Raw genomic sequence first — 21,278 nt, 5'->3', positions numbered from 1 at the left:
ATTGACTCAAATTATGTCAATTAGCCTATCAGAAGCTTCTAAAGCCATGACATTCTCTGGAATTTTCCAAGCTGTTTAAAGACACAGTCAACTTAGTGTATGTAAACTTCTGACCCACTGGAATTGTGATAGAGAATTACAAGTGATATAATCTGTCTGCAAACAATGGAAAAATGACTTGTGTCATGCACAAAGTAGACGTCCTAAACGACTTGCCAAAACTATAGTTTGTTAACAAGAAATTTGTGGAGTGGATGAAAAACAAGTTTTAATGACTCCAACCTAAGTGTATGTAAACTTCTGACTTCAACTGTATATATGTATAACTTTAGGAGCGGGACTGCCGTCTTTGCAATTTGTTAATTTTCAAATTGCGCTCGTTAACATATTCAGCAAGCAGCCTCCATTTGAAATTCACTATTACTTGTGCTAATTTTAGTAGCATTCTGGTAATAGATTCCCAATGGGCTTTGCGTTTTTTGGGCGACCCCTTGTGTACTAAGCCGGTAATAACGTAAATCCCAGTGTGAGTGAAGGACGAAATGACTATCTAGATATCGCCCAACCCTAGTTACAACAGAATTGACAGCGAGAATGAATGGTTCTTTATCCTGGAAATCTCCCCAGTCCATAACGGTTACAAGCATGCCCATAACATGATGCAGCCACCACTATGCTTGAAAATATGGAGAATGGTACTCAGTAATATGTTGTTTTGGATTTGCCCCAAACATAACACTTTGTATTCAGGACAAAAAGTAAATTGCTTTGCGAATTGTTTTTGCAGCATTACTTTAGTGCCTTGCTAAAAACAGGATGCATTTTTTATATACTGTACAGGATTCCTTTTCATTTTGGTTAGTATTGTGGAGTAGCTACAATGTTGTGATCCATCCTCAATGTTCTACCATCACAACCATTAAATTCTGTAACTGTTTTAAAAAGTCACCATTGGCCTAATAGTGAAATCCCTGAGTGGTTTTCCTTCTCTTTGGCAACCGAGTTAGGAAGGACGCCTGTATCTTGGTAGTGACTGGGTGTACTGATACACTATCCAAAGTATAATTAATAACTTCACCATGCTCAAACGGATATTCAAGGTCTGCTTTTTTCTTTACAAGGCATTGGAAAAACTTCCTGGTCTTTGTGGTTGAATCTGTGTTTGAAATTCACTGCTCAACTGAGGGACCTTACAGATAATTGTTTTTGTGGGGTACAGAGATGAGGCAGTCATTCAAAATCATGTTAAAACACTATTATTGCACACATAATGAGCCCATGCAATTTATTGTGACTTGTTAAAGCAACTCCTGAACTTATTTAGGCTTGCCATAACAAAGGGGTTGAATACTTGACTCAAGACATTTCAGCATTCCATTTTTAATTAGTTTGTAAACATTTCTAATATCATAACTCCTCTGACATTATGGGGTATTACATTAAGGCCAGTGACCAAAAAATAATTACATTCCGAAGGCACTATATACAGTCGTGGCCAAAGGTTTTCAGAATGACACAAATATTAATTTTCACAAAGTCTGCTGCCTCAGTTTGTATGATGGCAATTTGCATCTACTGAACTGAATCCCCCAAAAAAACATTTCCACTGCATTTCAACTCTGCCACAAAAGGACCAGCTGACATGTCAGTGATTCTCTCGTTAACACAGGTGTGAGTGTTGACGAGGACAAGGCTGGAGATCACTCTGTCATGCTGATTGAGTTCAAATAACAGATTGGAAGCTTCAAAAGGAGGGTTGTGCTTGGAATCATTGTTCTTCCTCTGTCAACTATGGTTACCTGCAAGGAAACACGTGACGTCATCATTGCTTTGCACAAAAAGTGCTTCACAGGCAAGGATATTGCTGCCAGTAAGATTGCACCTAAATCAACCATTTATCAGATCATCAAGAACTACAAGGAGAGCGGTTCAAGTGTTGTGAAGACTTCACGGCGCCCAAGAAAGTCCAGCAAGCGCCAGGACCGTCTCCTAAAGTTGATTCAGCTGCGGGATCGGGGCACCACCAGTACAGAGCTTGCTCAGGAATGGCAGCAGGCAGGTGTGAGTGCATCTGCACACACAGTGAGGCAAAGACTTTTGGAGGATGGCCTGGTGTCAAGAAGGGCAGCAAAGAAGCCACTTTCCTCCAGGAAAAACATCAGGGACAGACTGATATTCTGCAAAAGGTACAGGGATTGGACTGCTGAGGACTGGGGTCAAGTCATTTTCTCTGATGAATACCCTTTCCAATTGTTTGGGGCATCTGGAAAAAAGCTTGTCCGGAGAAGACAAGGTGAGAGCTGCCATCAGTCCTTTGTCACGCCAACAGTAAAGCATCCTGAGACCATTCATGTGTGGGGTGGCTTCTCAGGCAAAATTGTGAGTGAGCCCACTCCCTTGGTTAAGAACACAGCTATGAATAAAGAATGGTACCAACACATCCTCCGAGAGCAACTTCTCCCAACCACCTAGGAACAGTTTTGTGACGAACAATGACTTTTCCAGCATGATGGAGCATCTTGCCATAAGGCAAAAGCGATAACTAAGTGGCTCGGGGAACAAAACATTGATATTTTGGGTCCATGGCCAGGAAACTCCCCAGACCTTAATCCCATTGAGAACTTGTGGTCAATCCTCAAAACTCCAAGCATCGATTATGCAAGAATGGGGCCCAGAAGTTAATTGACAGCATGCCAGGGCGGATTGCAGAGGTCTTGAAAAAGAAGGCTCAACACTGCAAATATTGACTCTTAGCATCAACTTCATGTAAGTGTCAATAAAACCCTTTGACACTTATGAAATGCTTGTAATTATACTTCAGTATTCCATAACATCTGACAAAAATATCTAAAGACACTGAAGCAGCAAACTTTGTGTAAATTAACATTTGTGTCATTCTCAAATCTTTGGTTACAACTGTACAGCTCTGGAAAAAATTACGAGACCACTGCAAAATTATCAGTTTCTCTGGTTTTAGTATGTATAGGTATGTGTTTGAGTAAAATGAACATTTTTTTTTTTATTCTACAAACTACTGACAACATTTCTCCCAAAATGTAATTTAGAGCACTGGTTCTCAATCCTGGTCCCGGGGAACCAAAGGGTGCACATTTTTGTTTTTGCCCAAAAGGCGTTGGTGATTTGAATCAGGTGTGTCGTGCTAGGGCAAAAACAAAAATGTACACCCTTTGGTTCCCCGGGACCAGGATTGAGAACCACTGATTTAGAGCATTTATTTGCAGAAAATGACAACTGGTCAAAATAACAAAAAAGATGCAGCGTTGTCAGACCTCAAATAATGCAAAGAAAATAAGTTCATATTCATTTTTAAACAACACAATACTAATGTTTTAACTGAGGAAGTGTTGAGAAATCAATATTTGGTGGAATAACCCTGATTTTCAATCACAGCTTTTGGCATGCTCTCCACCAGTCTTTCACATTGATGTTGGGTGACTTTATGCCACTCCTGGCGCAAAAATTCAAGCAGCTCGGCTTTGATGGCTAGTGACCATCCAGCTTCCTCTCGATCACATTCCATAGGTTTTCAATGGTGTTCAGGTCTGGAGATTGGGCTGGCCATGACATGGTGGTCCTCCATCCACACCTTGATTGACCTGGCTGTGTGGCATGGAGCATTGTCCTGCTGGAAAAACCAATCCTCAGAGTTGGAGAACATTGTCAGAGCAGAAGGAATCAAGTTCTTCCAGGACAACCTTGTACGTGGCTCGATTCATGTGATTCAATTACAAATCTGCCCCATTTCATCCTTGCTGAAGCACCCCCAAGATCATCACAGATCCTCCACCAAATGTCAGTGGGTGCAAGACACTGTGGCTTATAGGACTCTCCAGGTCTCGCTCCCACTGTGAAATTTGGTGGAGGATCTCAACGTCAACAGTGAAGAGGCGACTCCGGGATGCTGGGCTTCTAGGCAGAGTTGCAAAGAAAAAGCCATATCTCAGACTGGCCAATAAAAAGAAAAGATTAAGATGTGGGGGGGAAAAAACAGACACCAGACAGAGGAACAGCATCCCGGAGCATTATCCTTCACTGTTGAGACTGGTGTTTTGCGGGTACTATTTAATGAAGCTGCCAGTTGAGGACTTGTGAGGCGTCTATTTCTCAAACTAGACACTCTACTGTACTTGTCCTCTTGCTCAGTTGTGCACTGGGGCCTCCCACTCTTTCTATTCTGGTTAGAGACAGTTTGCTGTTCTGTGAAGGGAGTAGTACACAGCGTTGTTCGAGATCTTACGTTTCTTGGCAATTTCTCACATGGAATAGCCTTCATTTCTCAGAACAAGAACAGACTGATGAGTTTAGAAGAAAGGTCTTTGTTTCTGGCCATTTTGAGCCTGTAATCGAACCCGCAAATGCTGATGCTCCAGATATTCAACTAGTCGAAAGAAGGCCAATTTAAATCAGCACAACAGTTTTCAGCTGTGCTAACAATTGCAAAAGGGTTTTCTAATGATCAATTAGCCTTTTAAAATGATAAACTTGGATTAGCTAACACAACGTCCCATTCGAACACAGGAGTGATGGTTGCTAATAATGGGCCTCTGTACACCTATGTAGACATTCCATAAAGAATCTGCCGTTTCCAGCTACAATAGTCATTAATAACATTAACAATGTCTACACTGTATTTCTGATCAATTTGATGTTATTTTAAAATGAACAAAATGTGCTTTTCTTTCAAAAACAAGGACATTTCTAAGTGACCCCAAACTTTTGAACGGTAGTATGTATATATAACCAAAACATGCATTAAACAAATCAAAATATATTTGATATTCTTCAAAAGTAGCCACCCTTTGTCTTGATGACAGCTTTGCACTCTTGGCATTCTCTCAACCAGCTTCATGAGGTAGTCACCTGGAATGCAATTAAATTAAACAGGTGTGTCTTGTCAAAAGTTAAATTGTGGAAGTTCTGTCCTTAATGCATTTTAGCTAATCAGTTGTGAAGAGGGTGGTATACAGAAGATGGTCCTATTTGGTAAAACAGCTCAAATAAACCAAGAGAAACAACAGTCCATCATTAGTTTAAGACATGAATGTCAGTCAATCAAGAAAATCACATGTATTTGTCACATACACATGGTTAGCAGGTGTTAATGCAAGTGTAGCGAAATGCTTGTGCTTCTAGTTCCAACCATGCAGTAATATCTAACAAGTAATATAACCTAACAATTTCACGACAACTACCTTACACACACAAGTGTAAAGGAATGAATACGAATATGTACATAAAAAAATATAAATGAGAAATGGCCGAACGGCATGGATGATATAGATGATATAGAGTACAGAATATACATATGATATGAGTAATGTAGGGTATGAGAACATTATATAAAGTGGCATTGTTTAAAGTGGCTAGTGATACATTTAATTACATCAGATGGCAAGATGCAGTAGATGGTATAGCGTACAGTATATACATAACAGATGAGTAACATAGGGTAAGTAAACATTATATAATATAAAAGTGGCTAGTGATATATTACATCAATTTTTCCATTATTAAAGTGGGTGGAGTTGAGTCAGTATGTTGGCAGCAGCCACTCAATGTTAGTGATGGCTGTTTAACAGTCTGATGGCCTTGAGATAGAAGCTGTTTTTCAGTCTCTTGGTCCCTGCTTTGATGCACCTGTACTGACCTCACCTTCTGGATGATAGCAGGGTGAACAGGCAGTGGCTCGGGTGGTTGTTGTCCTTGGTGATCTTTTTGGCCTTCCTGTGACATCGGGTGGTGTAGGTGTCCTGGAGGGCAGATAGTTTGCACCTGGTGATGCATTGTGCAGACCTCACTACCCTCTGGAGAGACTTGCGGTTATGGGTGGAGCAGCTGCCGTACCAGGCGGTGATACAGCCCGACAGGATGCTCTCGATTGTGCATCTGTAAAAGTTTGTGAGTGTTTTTGGTGACAAGCCGAATTTCTTCAGCCTCCTGAGGTTGAAGAGGCGCTGCTGCGCCTTCTTCACCACGCCGTCTGTGTGGGTGGACCATTTCAGTTTGTCCGTGATGTGTAAGCCGAGGAACTTAAAACTCTCCACCTTCTCCACTACTGTCCCGTCAATGTAGATAGGGGGCTGCTCCCTCTGCTGTTTCCTGAAGTCCACGATCATCTCCTTGGTATTGTTGACATTGAGTGTGAGGTTATTTTCCTGACACCACACTCGGAGAGCCCTCACCTCCTCCCTGAAGGCCGTCTCGTCGTCGGTAATCAAGCCACTGTAGTGTCGTCTGCAAACTTGATGATTGAGTTGGAGGCGTGCATGGCCACGCAGTCATGGGTGAACAGGGAGTACAGTAGAGGGCTGAGAACGCACCCTTGAGGGGACCCAATGTTGAAGATCAGCAGGGTGGAGATGTTGTTACCTACCCTCACCACCTGGGGGCGGCCCGTCAGGAAGTCCAGGACCCAGTTGCACAGGGCGGGGTCGAGACCCAGAGTCTCGAGCTTAATGACGAGTTGAGGGTACTATGGTGTTAAATTCTGAGCTGTAATCAATGAACAGCATTCTTACATAGGTATTCCTCTTGTCCAAATGGGATTAGGGCAGTGTGATGGCGATTGCGTCGTCTGTGGACCTATTGTGGCGGTAAGCAATTTGGAGTGGGTCTAGGGTGTCAGGTGGGGTGGAGGTGATATGGTCCTTGACTAGTCTCTCAATGCACTTCATGACGGAAGTGAGTGCTAAAGGGCGGTAGTCATTTAGCTCAGTTACCTTAGCGGGGACAGCAGACCGGGATAAGGATTGATTGAATATGTCTGTAAACACACCAGCCAGCTGGTCTGCGCATGCTCTGAGGACGCGGCCGGGGATGCCGTCTGGGCCTGCAGCCTTGCGAGGGTTAACACGTTTAAATGTTTTACTCACGTTGGCTACAGTGAAGAAGAGCCCACAGGTTTAAGTAGCGGGCCGTCTCAGTGGCACTGTATTGTCCTCAAAGCGAGCAAAAAAGTTGTTTAGTCTGAGAGCAAGGCATCGTGATCCGCGACGGGGCTGGTTTTTCCTTTTGTAGTCCGTGATTGACTGTAGACCCTGCCACATACCTCTCGTGTCTGAGCCGTTGAATTGCAACTCCACTTTGTCTCTGTACTGACGCTTAGCTTGTTTGATTGCCTTTCAGAGGGAATAGCTACACTGTTTGTATTCGGTCATGATTCCGGTCACCTTGCCCTGATTAAAAGCAGTGGTTCGCGCATTCAGTTTTGCGCGAATGCTGCCATCAACCCACGGTTTCTGGTTGGGGAATGTTTTAATTGACGCTGTGGGTACAACATCACCGATGCACTTGTTAATGAACTCACACACCGAATCAGCGTATTCGTCAATGTTGTTGTTCGCCGCAATGCGGAACATATCCCAGTCCACGTGATCGAAGCAATCTTGAAGCGTGGAATTCGATTGGTCGGACCAGCGTTGGACAGACCTGAGGGCGGGAGCTTCCTGTTTTAGTTTCTGTCTATAGGCTGGGAGCAACAAATTGGAGTCATGGTCAGCTTTTCAGAAGGGAGGGCGGGGGAGGGCCTTATATGCATCGTGGAAGTTAGAATAACAGTGGTCTAGGGTTTTGCTACCCCTGGTAGCACAATCGATATGTTGATAGTATTTGGGGAGCCTTGTTTTCAGATTAGCCTTGTTAAAATCCCCGGCTACAATAAATGCAGCCTCAGGATATGTGGTTTCCAGTTTACATAGAGTCCAATGAAGTTCTTTCAGGGCCGTCGATGTGTCTGCTTGGGGGGGATATACACAACTGTGATTATGATCGAAGAGAATTCTCTTGGTAGATAATGCGGTCGGCATTTGATAGTGAGGAATTCTAAGTCAGGTGAACAAAAGGACTTGAGTTCCTGTATGTTGTTATGATCACACCACATCTCGTTAATCATAAGGCATACACCCCCGCCCTTCTTCTTACCAGAGAGATGCTTGTTTCTGTCGGCGCAATGCGTGAAGAAACCAGGTGGCTGTACCAACTCAGATAGCATGTCTCGAGTGAGCCATGTTTCCGTGAAACAAAGAACATTACAGTCTCGGATGTCTCTCTGGAATGCTACCCTTGCTCGGATTTTGTCTACCTTGTTGTCAAGAGACTGGACATTGGTGAGTAGTATGCTCGGGAGCGGTGCGCGATCTGCCTGTCTACGGAGCCTGACCAGAAGACCGCTCCGTCTGCCCCTTCTTCTACGGCGTCGTTGTTTTGGGTCGCCGGCTGGGATCCGATCCATTGTCCTGGGTGGTAGGCCAAACAGAGGATCCGCTTCGGGAAAGTCGTATTTCTGGTCGTAATGTTGGTGAGTTGACATGGCTCTTATATCCAATAGTTCCTCCCAACTGTATGTAATAAAACCTCAGATTCCCTGGGGTAACAATGTAAGAAATAACACATAAAAAAACAAAATACTGCATAGTTTCCTAGGAACGCGAAGCGAGGCGGCCACCTGTAAGAATTTTGAACGTTTCTTCAAGAGCAGTCGCAAAAACCATCAAGCGCTATGATGAAACTGGCTCTCATGAGGACCACCACAGGAAAAGATCCAGAGTAACTTCTGCTGCAGAGGGTCAGTTCATTAGGAGTTACCAGCCTCAGAAATTGAAGTGCAAATAAATGCTTCAGAGTTCAAGTAACAGACATCTTAACATACACTGTTCAGAGGACACTGTGAATCAGGCCTTCATGGTCGAATTGCTGCAAAGAAACCACTACTAAAGGACACCAATAAGAAGAAGAGACTTGCTTGGGCCAAGAAACACGAGCAATGGACATTACACCGGTGGAAATCTGTCCTTTGGTCTGATGAGTCCAAATTTCACATTTTTGGTTCCAACTATTGTGTCTTTGTGAGATGCAGAGCAGGTGAACGGATGATCTCTGCATGTGTAGTTCCCACCGTGAAGCATGGAGGAGGAGGTGTGATGGTGCTTTGCTGGTGACACTGTACTGATCTATTTAGAATTCAGGGCACACTTAATGAGCATAGCTACCACAGCATTCTGCAGGGACACGCCATCCCATTTGGTTTGAGCTTAGTGGGACTATCATTTGTTTTTCAACAGGACAATGACCCAACACACCTCCAGGCTGTGTAAGGGCTATTTAACCAAGGAGAGTGATGGAATGCTGCATCAGATGACCTGGCCTCCACAATCACCCGACTTCAACCCAATTGAGATGGTTTGGGATGAGTTGGACTGCAGAGACAGAAGCTGTCATCAAAGCACTTTCAAGGTGGCTACTTTGAAGAATCTCAAATAGATTGATTTGTTTAACACTTTTTTGATTACTACATGATTATTCTACAATGTAGAAAATAGTAAAAATAAAGAAAAACCCTTTAATGAGTCGGTGTGTCAACTTTTGACTGGTACTGTATGCATTCATGCATGCATAGTGTCTTCGGAAAGTATTCAGACCCATGGACTTTTCCCACTTTGTTACATTACAGCCATATTATAAAATGGGTTAAATAAAATTCCTCAGCAATCTACTTTGACTAGCAAAGAGATGCGTCTTACTCGACTAGCAATCTACACACAATACCCTATATTGTGTGTAGATCCATTTAGTCACATTATGATGACCTCAGCTATTCTGGGTCAGTGGTTTTAGCACCAACCTAGTCACGCTGCTCACATTTGACTTGGCTTGGGGGACTAAACCAGGCAGCCCAGGTGTCACCGGGACCTTGAGTTGACTGGCTCAGAAAAAGAATAGGACAGACCCGGGGACACAGCAGACGGTGGATTCCATGCTAAGGGTCACCCAGCGGTCCAAGAATGAACAAGAGATGTGTGCACTTCCCTGATTAGCACACTGTTGCTGCCGGGCCAATAATAGATCTATGTTGAGTAAAGAAACAGAGAGCCTGTTATTTGGTACATGCCGCTCCAGCATGCTTTAATTAGCTTTAAAGGGATACTTCTGGATTTTGGCAATGAAGCCTTTTATCTACTTCCCCAGAGTCAGATTAACTCATTGATACCATTTTTAGGTCGCCTCTGCATCCAGAATGAAGTCGTTTTGCGAGCCAATGCTAACTAGCATCATCGCAATGCCTGTAAGTGTATGGTATCTACTAGCCAATTACCATAGCCTTCCGGTCATTGCCCTAACGCTAGTTAGCAATTGAGCTAACACTAGTTAACTTCCTTCAAACTGCATGCAGTGACATAAAAAAAACGTTATCCACGAGTTTATCTGGCTCTCAATTGCAAAATACTGGAGTATTCCTTTAATGAGCCTACACATAATTTGACTACGCTTGGGGGGAATATATCATTTAGGGGTCATTCTATGAAAATGGTGGCTTTCCTGTCCCCCTACTTAAACATCAAGAAAATAATGTAAAAAATGTCAGATAAGGACACAAAAAATGTGTTTTAATTTAAGTTTTTTTATTGTTAATAAAACGTATGTAGGACAGTTATATTGCTAAAAATGTACCATGAAAATGGCTTGTCCCTCGGGTCATGAGTAGTGGCTTAGTGACATTGAGTAAAAAATAATAATAATTCTCCCACTTTAAAATGTCAGAATACAAAGAAATGTTTTATAGTTATTTCATGGATTACTTGAAAAAAAGTTAAATATCAACTAAATATTATAAATAATTTACAGGGAATAGCTGTCCCTCAATTTCAAGTCACTAGTGTTCCACTATTGTAAAAAACAAATGCAACATCCTTGCCAACTTCTTACTGTGTCAAAGGTTCATGGAGGCGGGGCTGTTTTGAAAAGCACATAGGAAGAAAGAGTGCAGACTCACCGTTTTTTTTCTTCATTTAAATTTTTTTTTTTTAAAGTAAAATAACAATACATGGCTGCTCCCATTGGGTGCACGCACCGCTACCCGCCCTGAGACGCCAGCAAGGCACCACCCCAGGCCCAAAGGTATTTCCAAGGGCGGGAAAAACCAAGTCCCCATGGAAGCGAGCGCACCCATAACTACCAGGACCAGCACACTCACAGCATGAAACCAAACCACAAGACATAAAAAGAGAACCGCAAAACACTCATTCCCACTCCTGATTGGAGGACCTCAAACATTTATACTGTACATTTGTGTATATAATTATTCCAACACTTATCAATTCCACCCTTCAGACAGCCACCCATCTTTCCCAATAAAATATAATTCTGCCATTTCCTCTAGCAAAACATCCCTCCATTCTCCGATGGTGTCTCACTAGGGACTCGAACCTCCCCGTCTGCAACATTTCTTCCGAAATTGCCCCAAAAAATGTACATTTTTCCCAAGAGCACAATGATATTTCTTATTGAGTGACTGTGGTCCTTCACATCCCCCAGTAATACAGTTTGCAGATCCAACTGCAACCTGATATTATGGCATAACAACCATTCCTGGACCTGACTCCAAAAACAAGCCACCAATGGACAGTACCAAAAGAGATGCTCTATTGATTCTGTTTCCACATGACAGAGTCTGCACCGGTCTGACAATTGAATACCCTATACACTGAGCATTATTTTTGTAGCAAGGATTTTATATAATAGCTTAAATTGATGCATCAATTCTTGTTTTCTATATCAGTTCATAAACCATGGTAGTGGGACATCGGAAATCTGTTCCCAACTATCTCTAATTTTATGTGGCATAGTTGCAAACCCTCTTGACCGTAAGTAAAACTGATAAATCATAAAATGTATAGTCATTAAGCCATTTATGATTTTTAATTGGTGGCAGACAAACAAATTCATTCCTAATTGCCATTTCTGTGGCAGAGCTGCAGTGAGTTGATTATAATTTTGTATTGTGCATACACCTGGATTAATTGGTTGTATGACAATTCTACTGTCGTTGTTCACGTCATTCATAATTCTACCGTCGTTGTTTACAATGTCATTCATAAACATGATACCTTTCTTATACATTCTCTCCACAAAAATTGGTTTATCCTCTATCAGTACATTGGCGTTCAGCCATTTAATTTGCTGTAATATAGATTCTGCCTCTACTGGAGGATAAAATTGGAATTGTAACCAACTCTGTATAGTTTCATTTAAAAATAAGGACACTTTAAACAGGGTTCCATTGTCACTGGAAATGCATAGTTTTAAACCTGTATAAGAGCAAAGACCCCCACTTTAAAACAGTGGATGTGCCCCTCTTATTAGACTACTAGAAAACCAGTTTGGATTTAGATATCATTTCAGTATAATATACATTTTAACAGAGGGTCATTGCCTTGATATAAGTTTTATCCCTCCAAACTCATTTAAATAAATATTCCCTTTTCTTTCTTTTTTTTTCTTTTTTTTTTTTTTTTTTTTAAAATCGGGTTTTCCATTCCAAATAAAATGTAATATTTTTTGTTCCTATAACTTCAAATAAAAATTATCCTGGAGTCAGTAGAGCCACGAATAGATATGTAAACTGTGGTATCACTAGAGAATTAATCAGTGTAATTCCCTCATAGATAGAAAACTTTGTAAAATAGATAGGATGTCCATCAAAATGGTGCAAAATCATTCAACTTTTCAGGAACGTGTACACCAAGCACATCACTGCACCATCTGACCATATCAATTGGGAGACCATATAGCAATTTAAAGTGTCTTTTAGAGACCGAATCCTTACGAATGCAAGTGTTAAGTAGGTTTTTTGTTTGATCTTACTTACTGTAATTTTGTGTTGCAACTTTTGTATTTGGGTTTTAATCAAGATAAACTGGAGAAATGATCCAGGTCCTAATAAGACCGTTCAGAGTTGAACATTGTGAGAGAACTTGAATCGTCGGCATACATTGATACCTTTGTTTCTAATCCATTAATTTCTAATCCCTTAAATATTCAATTTGACAATATTTTTGCATTTCAACATTGAAGGGTGAGAGGCCTCCAATCTTTTAGAGAGACTGGGTGGTTATACTGTCCCCCCGGCTCCTGCTTCAGTAGGAGAGTTATAAACCCTTATTTTTGTGTGACAGTTGATTAAAACATGCTAGTAGTGGATTTTTCAATACTTTTTCAAAACGTTTGGTATTTCTATTGCAATGCCATCAAGGCCAGGGGTTTTCCCAGTCGAAAAGGAGTAAATTGCCAACCGTAGTTTGTCCTTTGTAAGTTTGTGTTGCAGCTAGTTTAACCCGATGTTTAAGGAAAATGATATCACAGCACCCTTCGTCAAGTGAAGTTGGAGGAACTTCAAAGGATTTTATTTAAACAAATATTAGTCCCGGTTTACCCACAACTGTTGGGCCACGCACAACTCCAACACCATAATCAAGTTTCCTGACGACACAATGGGGGTAGGCATGATCACCGGCAATGATGAGTCAGCCTACAGGGAGGAGGTCAGTAACCTGGCATTGTGGTGCCGGAGCAACAACCTCTCCCTCAACGTCAGCAAGACCAAGGAGCTGATCGTGGACTATAGGAAACAGGGTGGCGAGCCCACCCCCATCCACATCAAAGGGGTGACAGTGGAGCATGTAGACAGCTTCAAGTTCCTTGGTGTCCAAATCACTGAAGACTTAAAATGGTCCAAACACACGCGCAGTCGTGAAGAAAGCACGACAGTGCCTCTTCCCACTCAGGAGGTTGAAAAAGTTTGAGAAGGTTCTACAGCTGTACCATTTAGAGCATGGCTGCGTCACTTCTTGGTATTGCAATAGCACCGCCCTCGAACTAATTGCACTACAGAGGGTTGTGCAGACAGCCCAGTGCATCACTGGGGCTGAGCTCCCCGTCAATCCAGGACCTAATCAGGACCTAATCAGGCGGTGAGAAAATAAGGCCCGGAAAATCAAAGACCCCAACCGCCCAAGCCATGTACTATTTTCTCTGCTGCAAGAGGTACCGGTGCATCAAGTCTGACACCAAAATTCTATCCCAAAGCAATAAAACTGATAAATATCTAACAAAATAGCTACATGGACCAAGTTTACCTTGTATGTCAATATTTGCACTGTCTCTATGCACACTGACAGGGCCCCACAAACTCACACATACTGTCTCTCCAACACCCACACATATGTACATATATTTATACTGACTCAACACACCCACTGACATGCAAGCTGCTGCTACTCTGTTTATTTTATACCCTGTTGCCTAGTCCCTTTAACCCTATACATATCTACCTCTATCACTGCAGTATCCCTGCACATGTACAGTGCATTCAGAACGTATTCAGACCACTTGACTTTTTCCATATTTTGTTACAGCTTTATTCTAAAATGGAATAAATATTTTTTTCTTCTGATCAATCTACATATAATACCCCATGACAAAGCAACATTTTTTGCAAATGTATTTTTTTTTTTTTTTTATATATATTTTTAAATATCACATTTACATAAGAATTCAGACCCTTCACTCAGTACTTTGTTGAAGCACCTTTGGCAGTGATTACAGCCGAGTCTTCTTGGGTATGACGCTACACACTTGGCACACCTGTATTTGGGGAGTTTCTCCCATCCTTCTCTGCAAATCCTCTCAAGCCCTGTCAGGTTGGATGGGGAGCGTCACTGCACAGCTATTTCCAGGTCTCTCCAGAGATGTTAGTTCGGGTTCAAGTCCGGGCTCTGGCTGGGCCACTCAAGGACATTGAGACTTATCCCGAAGCCGGAGCAAATTTTCTCCGTTATCCCGAAGCTGCGTTGTCTTGGCTGTGTGCTTAGGGTTGTTGTCCTGTTGGAAGGTGAACCTTTGCCCCAGTCTGAGGTCCTGAGCACTCTGGAACCAGTTTTCATTTAGGATCTCTGAAATTTGCTCCGTTCATCTTACCCTTGAACCCAGTCCCTGAAAAACATCCCTTACAGCATGATGCTACCGTAGGGATGGTGTCAGGTTTCTTCCAGACGTGGCGCTTGGCATTCAGGCCAAAGAGTTCAATCTTTGTTTTATCAATCTTGTTTCTCATGGTTTGAGAGTATTTAGGTGCCTTTTGGCAAACTCCAAGCTGGCTGTCATGTGCCATTTACTGAGGAGTGGATTCCATCTGGCCACTTTACCATAAAGGCCTGATTGGTTGAGTGCTGCAGAGATGGTTGTCCTTCTGGAAGGTTCTCCCATCTCCACAGAGTGACCAACGGGTTCTTGGTCACCTCCCTGACCAAAGGGTCTTCTCCCCTGATTGCTCAGTTTTGTCCGGGAAACTTCTTCCCTTCTTCCACTGTGTTCTTGGGGGACCTTCAATGCTGCAAAAAATATGTTGGTACCTTTCCCTAGATCTGTGCCTCGACACAATCCTGTCTCGGAGCTCTACGAACAATTGCTTCGACATCATGGCTTGGTTTTTGTTCTGACATGCACTGTCAACTGCGGGACCTTATATAGACAGGTGTGTGCCTTTTCAAATAATGTCAAAATCAATGGAATTTACCACAGGTAGACTCCAGTCAAGTTGTAGAAACATCAAGGATGATCAATGGAAACAGGATGCACCTGAGCTCAATTTCGAGTGTCATAGCAAAGGATCTGAATACTTAAGCTATCTGTTTTTTATTTTTTATAAATTTGCTAAAGTTTCTAGAAACCCGTTTCACTTTGTCATTATTGGGTATTGTGTGTAGAGTGATGGATTAAATGTTGTTTTTTTCCATTTTAGAATAAGGCTGTAACGTAACAAAACGTGGAATATTTTCCAAATGCACTGTAAATAAGGTACTGGAACTAACTTAAATATTTCCTGTATATAGTATACTTACTTAATTGTGTATTTCATATTTCTTATTGTGCTTGTATTTTTTTGTAGCAATACATTGTTATTATTGCATTGTTGGGTTTTGATTTTGCAAGAAAGCCATCTCACTATACTTGTGCATGTGACATTAACCTGTTAGGGCTAGGGGGCAGTATTTACACGGCCTGATAAAAAAAACGTACCCGATTTAATTTGGTTATTACTACTGCCCAGAAACTAGAATATGCATATACTTATTGGCTTTGGATAGAAAACACCCTAAAGTTTCTAAAACTGTTTGAATGGTGTCTGTGAGTATAACAGAACTCATATGGCAGGCAAAAACCTGAGAAGATTCCTTACAGGAAGTGGCCTGTCTGACAAGTTCTTGTTCTTCTTGACTCTCTTTATTGAAAACTGAGGATCTTTGCTGTAACGTGACACTTCCTACGGCTCCCATAGGCTCTCAGAACCCGGGAAAAAGCTGAATGATGTAATTCCAGCCCCTGGCTGAAACACATTAGCGCCTTTGGTAAGTGGTCTATCAGAGGACAATGAGACTGAGGCGCGTGCACGAGGCGACCCCATGTTTTTATTTTCTCTCTCTTTGTACTAAAACACAGATTCCCGGTCGGAATATTATCGCTTTTTTACAAGAAAAATGGCATAAAAATTGATTTTAAACAGCGGTTGACATGCTTCGAAGTACGGTAATGGAATAATTTTGATTTTTTTTGTCACGAAATGAGTCGGGCGCGTCACCCTGTCTTGAACGCACGAAAAAAACGCCGCTGTGGCGCGTTATTCAAACATGGGAGCCGTAGGAAGTGTCACGTTATAGCAAAGATCCTCAGTCTTCAATAAAAAGAGCCAAGATGAAACACAACTTGTCAGACAGGCCACTTCCTGCATGGAATCTTCTCAGGTTTTGACCTGCCATTTGAGTTCTGTTATACTCACAGACACCATTCAAACAGTTTTAGAAACTTTAGGGTGTTTTCTATCCAAAGCCAATAATTATATGCATATTCTAGTTACTGGGCAGGAGTAGTAACCAGATTAAATCGGGTACGTTTTTTATCCGGCCGTGTCAATACTGCCCCCTAGCCCTAACAGGTTAACTATATAAGATGTGCCATATAAATTATATCCAGCCCAGGGCTACAGCTATGCATTTGCTTTACCTATAGGTGGTGGTGCAGAAGGTTAACTATAGCACATGGGGTCACCATACACTGTTTGCAGGCATTCTTTATTTATTCAGCCAGTGACCAAAAGAAAATTCCTCAGACACAGGTTGGCATGAGAGAGGGGTGTGTCAGTGCCAATCTGCCGGCTGCGAGAACTCGACTGGACTCCTAGCCAGGTTAAGGGTCATAGCAACTATAAGTCATGCATATTGTATTGTTGTGCTATTTGTGATGCTGTGGTATACAGTGTTGTCTATAAGTAAATAAATTATTACTTTGTCATTTTATGAACTTTTTCTGACTGATCTAAGACACTGAATGCACATAAGCACTAACTCTGAATTCAATCTGTGCTGTCAGATGATATTGTGAGCATTGAGAGTAAGACACTAATCTAGCTAGCATTCAATTAGGCTACCAAATCAAAACTGCTCTAAAGCCATCTAACGTGATCAAGCTAACACATTACACAATTAGAGAATAGATGCACCATATTAGAGAGAACGCAACAACCAGAGAAAATGCACCATAGGCCTGCCCACATTTATGCATATTCGCTCTGCGCTATTGTTCATAATGAACCATCCTTGTCAGGGAGCTCTTTCTTCTGAAACGTACCATGACAAGTTGAACATCCCCTTAGCCAAGTTAAGTCTGATAGATACAGAAGAATGTTAACCCAAGTCCTCAAGCTTGGCAAAATCTGTCTACAAGCAATTTCTAAGACAAGCACATTCTCAGAATATCTATTGGAGCTTCTGTGTGTCTCCTAGTCCTGCAAAAGAGCAGTTAAATTCAGTGTCCTAAAATAACTCCACTTTTTTTCCTAAGGTAACTGTGGCCTGGGCACGTCTACTCCTATGCAGTGAGCAGCATGCCATGCATAGGCCTAGCCGTTCCAGGTGTAGAGTACAACGTGTCAAAACAAAGCACTTCAGAAACACACAGTGATCAATCATTCCTACAAAGGAAAATAAAAGTTGTGTGGGGTAACGGCAATCTGATAAGTGCAGAGAGGTAGCTAGCCAGGGGAACACAGCCCAGTCGTTGTGGGGGAAGGTGCGTTCCTCATGGTCCATCTGGCACATTTCTACCCAGCCAGTTTAACCTGCATAACATCAACGCTAGCAAGCTAAACTGGGGAATGCTGATCATGTTGCCTTGCCTAGTGCTGCAAGTTGTTTTCTTTGGGTGCTGCAATCCGTAGTTCGTAAAAATAACAGTTTACGCGACCACCGCCAAGGGAGATGTTGTCAGCAACTCCGTCATTGTATGCACAATTTGACAGAGGTCACATAGAATGAACTAAAAAAAATGGATTGCTAGCCTCGCAAAGCCGCCCGATCCCACAAGCTAACATTAAACGCTGCACGGTTTTCCGAGGCTAACGGATTGCAGCACACAAAGAAAATAATGCAACTACACAGGACAAACATTGATACAAGTTATGCATGAAATGGACATTTTTACAAGTATCGACTGATACCGACTCGATGAAGTGGGAGGTAGGCTGCACTCTGCCAAAACTCATAGCCTCGTACCATCGGGTATCTTGGAGTTCAGAATTCTTGGCCGGCTACCCCATACCACGTGACTCAAGTGTAAACATGAAGCACAAGCCAGGACATGGGAGGCACGCACGCACACGTCAATACATAATATTGTCAAACACAGTCTGACAAATGTTTGATCCCCTGAATCATACGGATACAGCCCTGATCTGGATTATTTTAGCCTATATTTAAATTCAGGTTGCCTATTCTATCCTAGCCCTTGATCATGACTCTCAGTTCCATTACATTACACATAAGAGTGATTGGAGGAAGGCGTCTTCTGTACTGGGGAGTGCTGTTAAAAGCACCGACGCTCGGTCTGAACATTAACACACAATGCTTGTGGTACGGTTTTGGAAGCATAAGGACATTATTTTTCATATCAGCAAGAAATACATTTTCAAAAAACAAAAAGGTTAAATTGATGCACACCTTTTACAGCTACAGTTCCCCCACACCCATATTTCCATGTTACACTGCTTGTTTACAGAAAACAGAAATAAGACAGAGTGGACTACCTATGCTAATTAGCTATCGGTGTCTCCGAATACCTGTGTAAACAGAAGACTGCAACTCTGATAAAACATAACATGTGTATTTTGCATTGTGAAATAATTTTGATATATGAAAGTAGAGGGGTTGTTTCTAGAAGCGTATAGCAGTTGATAATCTATTCACATTTAAATTGAGTATTTGGCTCTTTTATCTTCGAGACACTTTGCCTTTAAACAGAGCATGTAAGGTCCTTGGACTATAAGGAGTTAGGCTCCTTTAGTCCATTACTGGGCAAATTCTGTCCCAACACCACAATGTACTAAATACCAACTGCAAAATCACGTTTTTATTTACCAATCAATATAGGCCTGTCTTTATTAGGCTATCCGGTGATTCTAAAGAGTGTGTTTGAGGAACCTTTCCAAATACCAGATACCCTTAACACAGCATTTTATCATCACTAGGCCTACTACATAGAGGACCACTGTGGTAAAGTTCAGAGTTCTCCAAAAGGTTGACCATTGTTTTATGGCTTAAGCTTGCCAGTAGCTGGTGCAACAATGTGGCAGTTGTACTTGACCCATTTATAAAGGTCGCTGAATTTGGCGAATATGGGACCATACCTCCACATTCTTGCAAAGTAAAGAATAGGTCGTCATTGAGGCACAATTGGCGTTAGTCAAAACTTGAGTGTACCTGTAAAGCCAGCATGATGGCAACATGTTTGGATGTACTGTAGTTCTGGCAGTGACATCTGTGCCTAAATTATATAAGAACATAGCCCCGGGAAGACGTTTAAGGGTTATTTATCAGGGGGTTCTGCAGCACCCCTACTTCCCTCCGCTAGGTATAACAGCCTACCTGGTTAGGGTCGTATGCCCTGAAGACATGACATGCCATCTCAGACTCCGGGTTGTCGGGCTGGCTCCGGATAAGGTAGGCGAAATATGTGAGGTCATTACTGTTGTGGATAAAACGTGAGATGAACTGCGCTTTATGCTCGAAGATGAAGACGGACGAGTTGGCGACATTGTTGGCGGGCACACATCGAATAAACGGCGGTGTGAGCACCAGTTGAACTTCCCTGGCTTGGACGGAACAAGTCTCGCGTCCCGATTCGTTCTTCTCACTTTTCTTCCGGATCTCCGCCACCAACCACGGCAGCATGGGCAGGGTAGTACGCTTATCCAAGGAGGACCAGCCGATGTACCAGAGAGCAAACTTCTGAATATCTGGCTTCGAGAGATTACTCTCTTTATTCCCTTTGTCATCCCGACCCTCCATCTCCGTTTAATTATAGGACAATGGAGAGACTAAACTATTCAAACGCCTAATTGCTGATTTCAATTCTAGCAATTGATGCAGCCCTTAATCGATTAATAACATCGATAATCGATCAACTTTGTTTTGTGTCCAATTCAGCTGATTGGCTAGATACACGCTTGAATATATGTAAGCAGTTAATAATCCATCGTTCACGACGAAATCCTGTTGAGAGGTAAGAAGGTTACTGCAAAAAAGTAACATAAGCAGGCGTTTCTCGTGTAGCTCGAAACTGCAGCACTCGCTACACAGACCAGATCCTCACAAGGTGGTTACTGTCGTAACCTAGAAATGACAGCTCCGTTCGTGCTTTACTGGTGTTGCCAGGTCACATTTGTACGAGGAGGACCGAGCAGTTCCCAAACGGTGTTGAAGTTTGTGAAGTGTGCTAGAACGTTGCGTCTGGAGTACGGTGTGTAAACTGTGAAAGGCCAGAAGAAAACACCTTTTAAAATGCTGGGTGATTCTCCAAAACCGCAGTTCCAACGAGAGCAGATAGTTCCCTTTGCAAAGACAAGCCTGTCTGTGTGTCATTTATCACAGGGAAAAACTATATTTGGCTGTTTATTTATCGTTCCCTTCGGTGCCATGAGCTTGAGATCCCGCCGTAAAACACGCAAGAATAACTAAGAACTTCCGGGTCACGGATTTTTTGGAATCCTTCAGAATAAGATTCCCGTCATGTATACTTTGTAAATTAATAAATACGGCGAAAATTACATATATTGTATACTTGTTATCATCCAAAGAATCATTTAAAGTATTTCTATGAGATATGTGATTTTTTTGTTTGTTAATGTTTTCAAGCCTAAATGTGGAGTCTGCTGAGGGGCAGACGGCTCATAATAACGGCTGGAACAGAGCAACTGGAATGGCATCAAACAGTGTATTTGATACCATTCCACTCGAGTCATTCCCACGAGCCCGTCCTCCCCAATTAAGGTGCCTACAACCTCCTGTGGTTCAAAATTATTTTTTGTTGTTGTTGATTTAAGCTGATTGGCCCATCTTTAAGGGCCGCAAAATGAACAGTGAGGCTCCTCTGGG

General features: G+C 42.2%; 1 protein-coding gene across 1 annotated transcript in view; it reads right to left on the bottom strand.

The window, feature by feature from the left end:
- tbc1d4 (TBC1 domain family, member 4) overlaps positions 1 to 20,945 on the bottom strand; it is a 160,582-nt gene extending 139,637 nt beyond the window's left edge. The window contains exon 1 of the mRNA XM_014163748.2: positions 19,770 to 20,945. Within this exon, the coding sequence (XP_014019223.1) occupies positions 19,770 to 20,192 (423 nt within the window). The 5' untranslated portion in view covers positions 20,193 to 20,945. The remainder of the gene's footprint in view (positions 1 to 19,769) is intronic.
- Positions 20,946 to 21,278: the final 333 nt, after the last annotated feature.

The sequence above is a fragment of the Salmo salar genome, chromosome ssa21, assembly GCF_905237065.1.
Source record: "Salmo salar chromosome ssa21, Ssal_v3.1, whole genome shotgun sequence".
NCBI classification, from domain to species: domain Eukaryota; kingdom Metazoa; phylum Chordata; class Actinopteri; order Salmoniformes; family Salmonidae; genus Salmo; species Salmo salar.
Note: the sequence above shows the minus strand (reverse complement) of the source record. Positions and strands in the feature narration are given on the sequence as shown.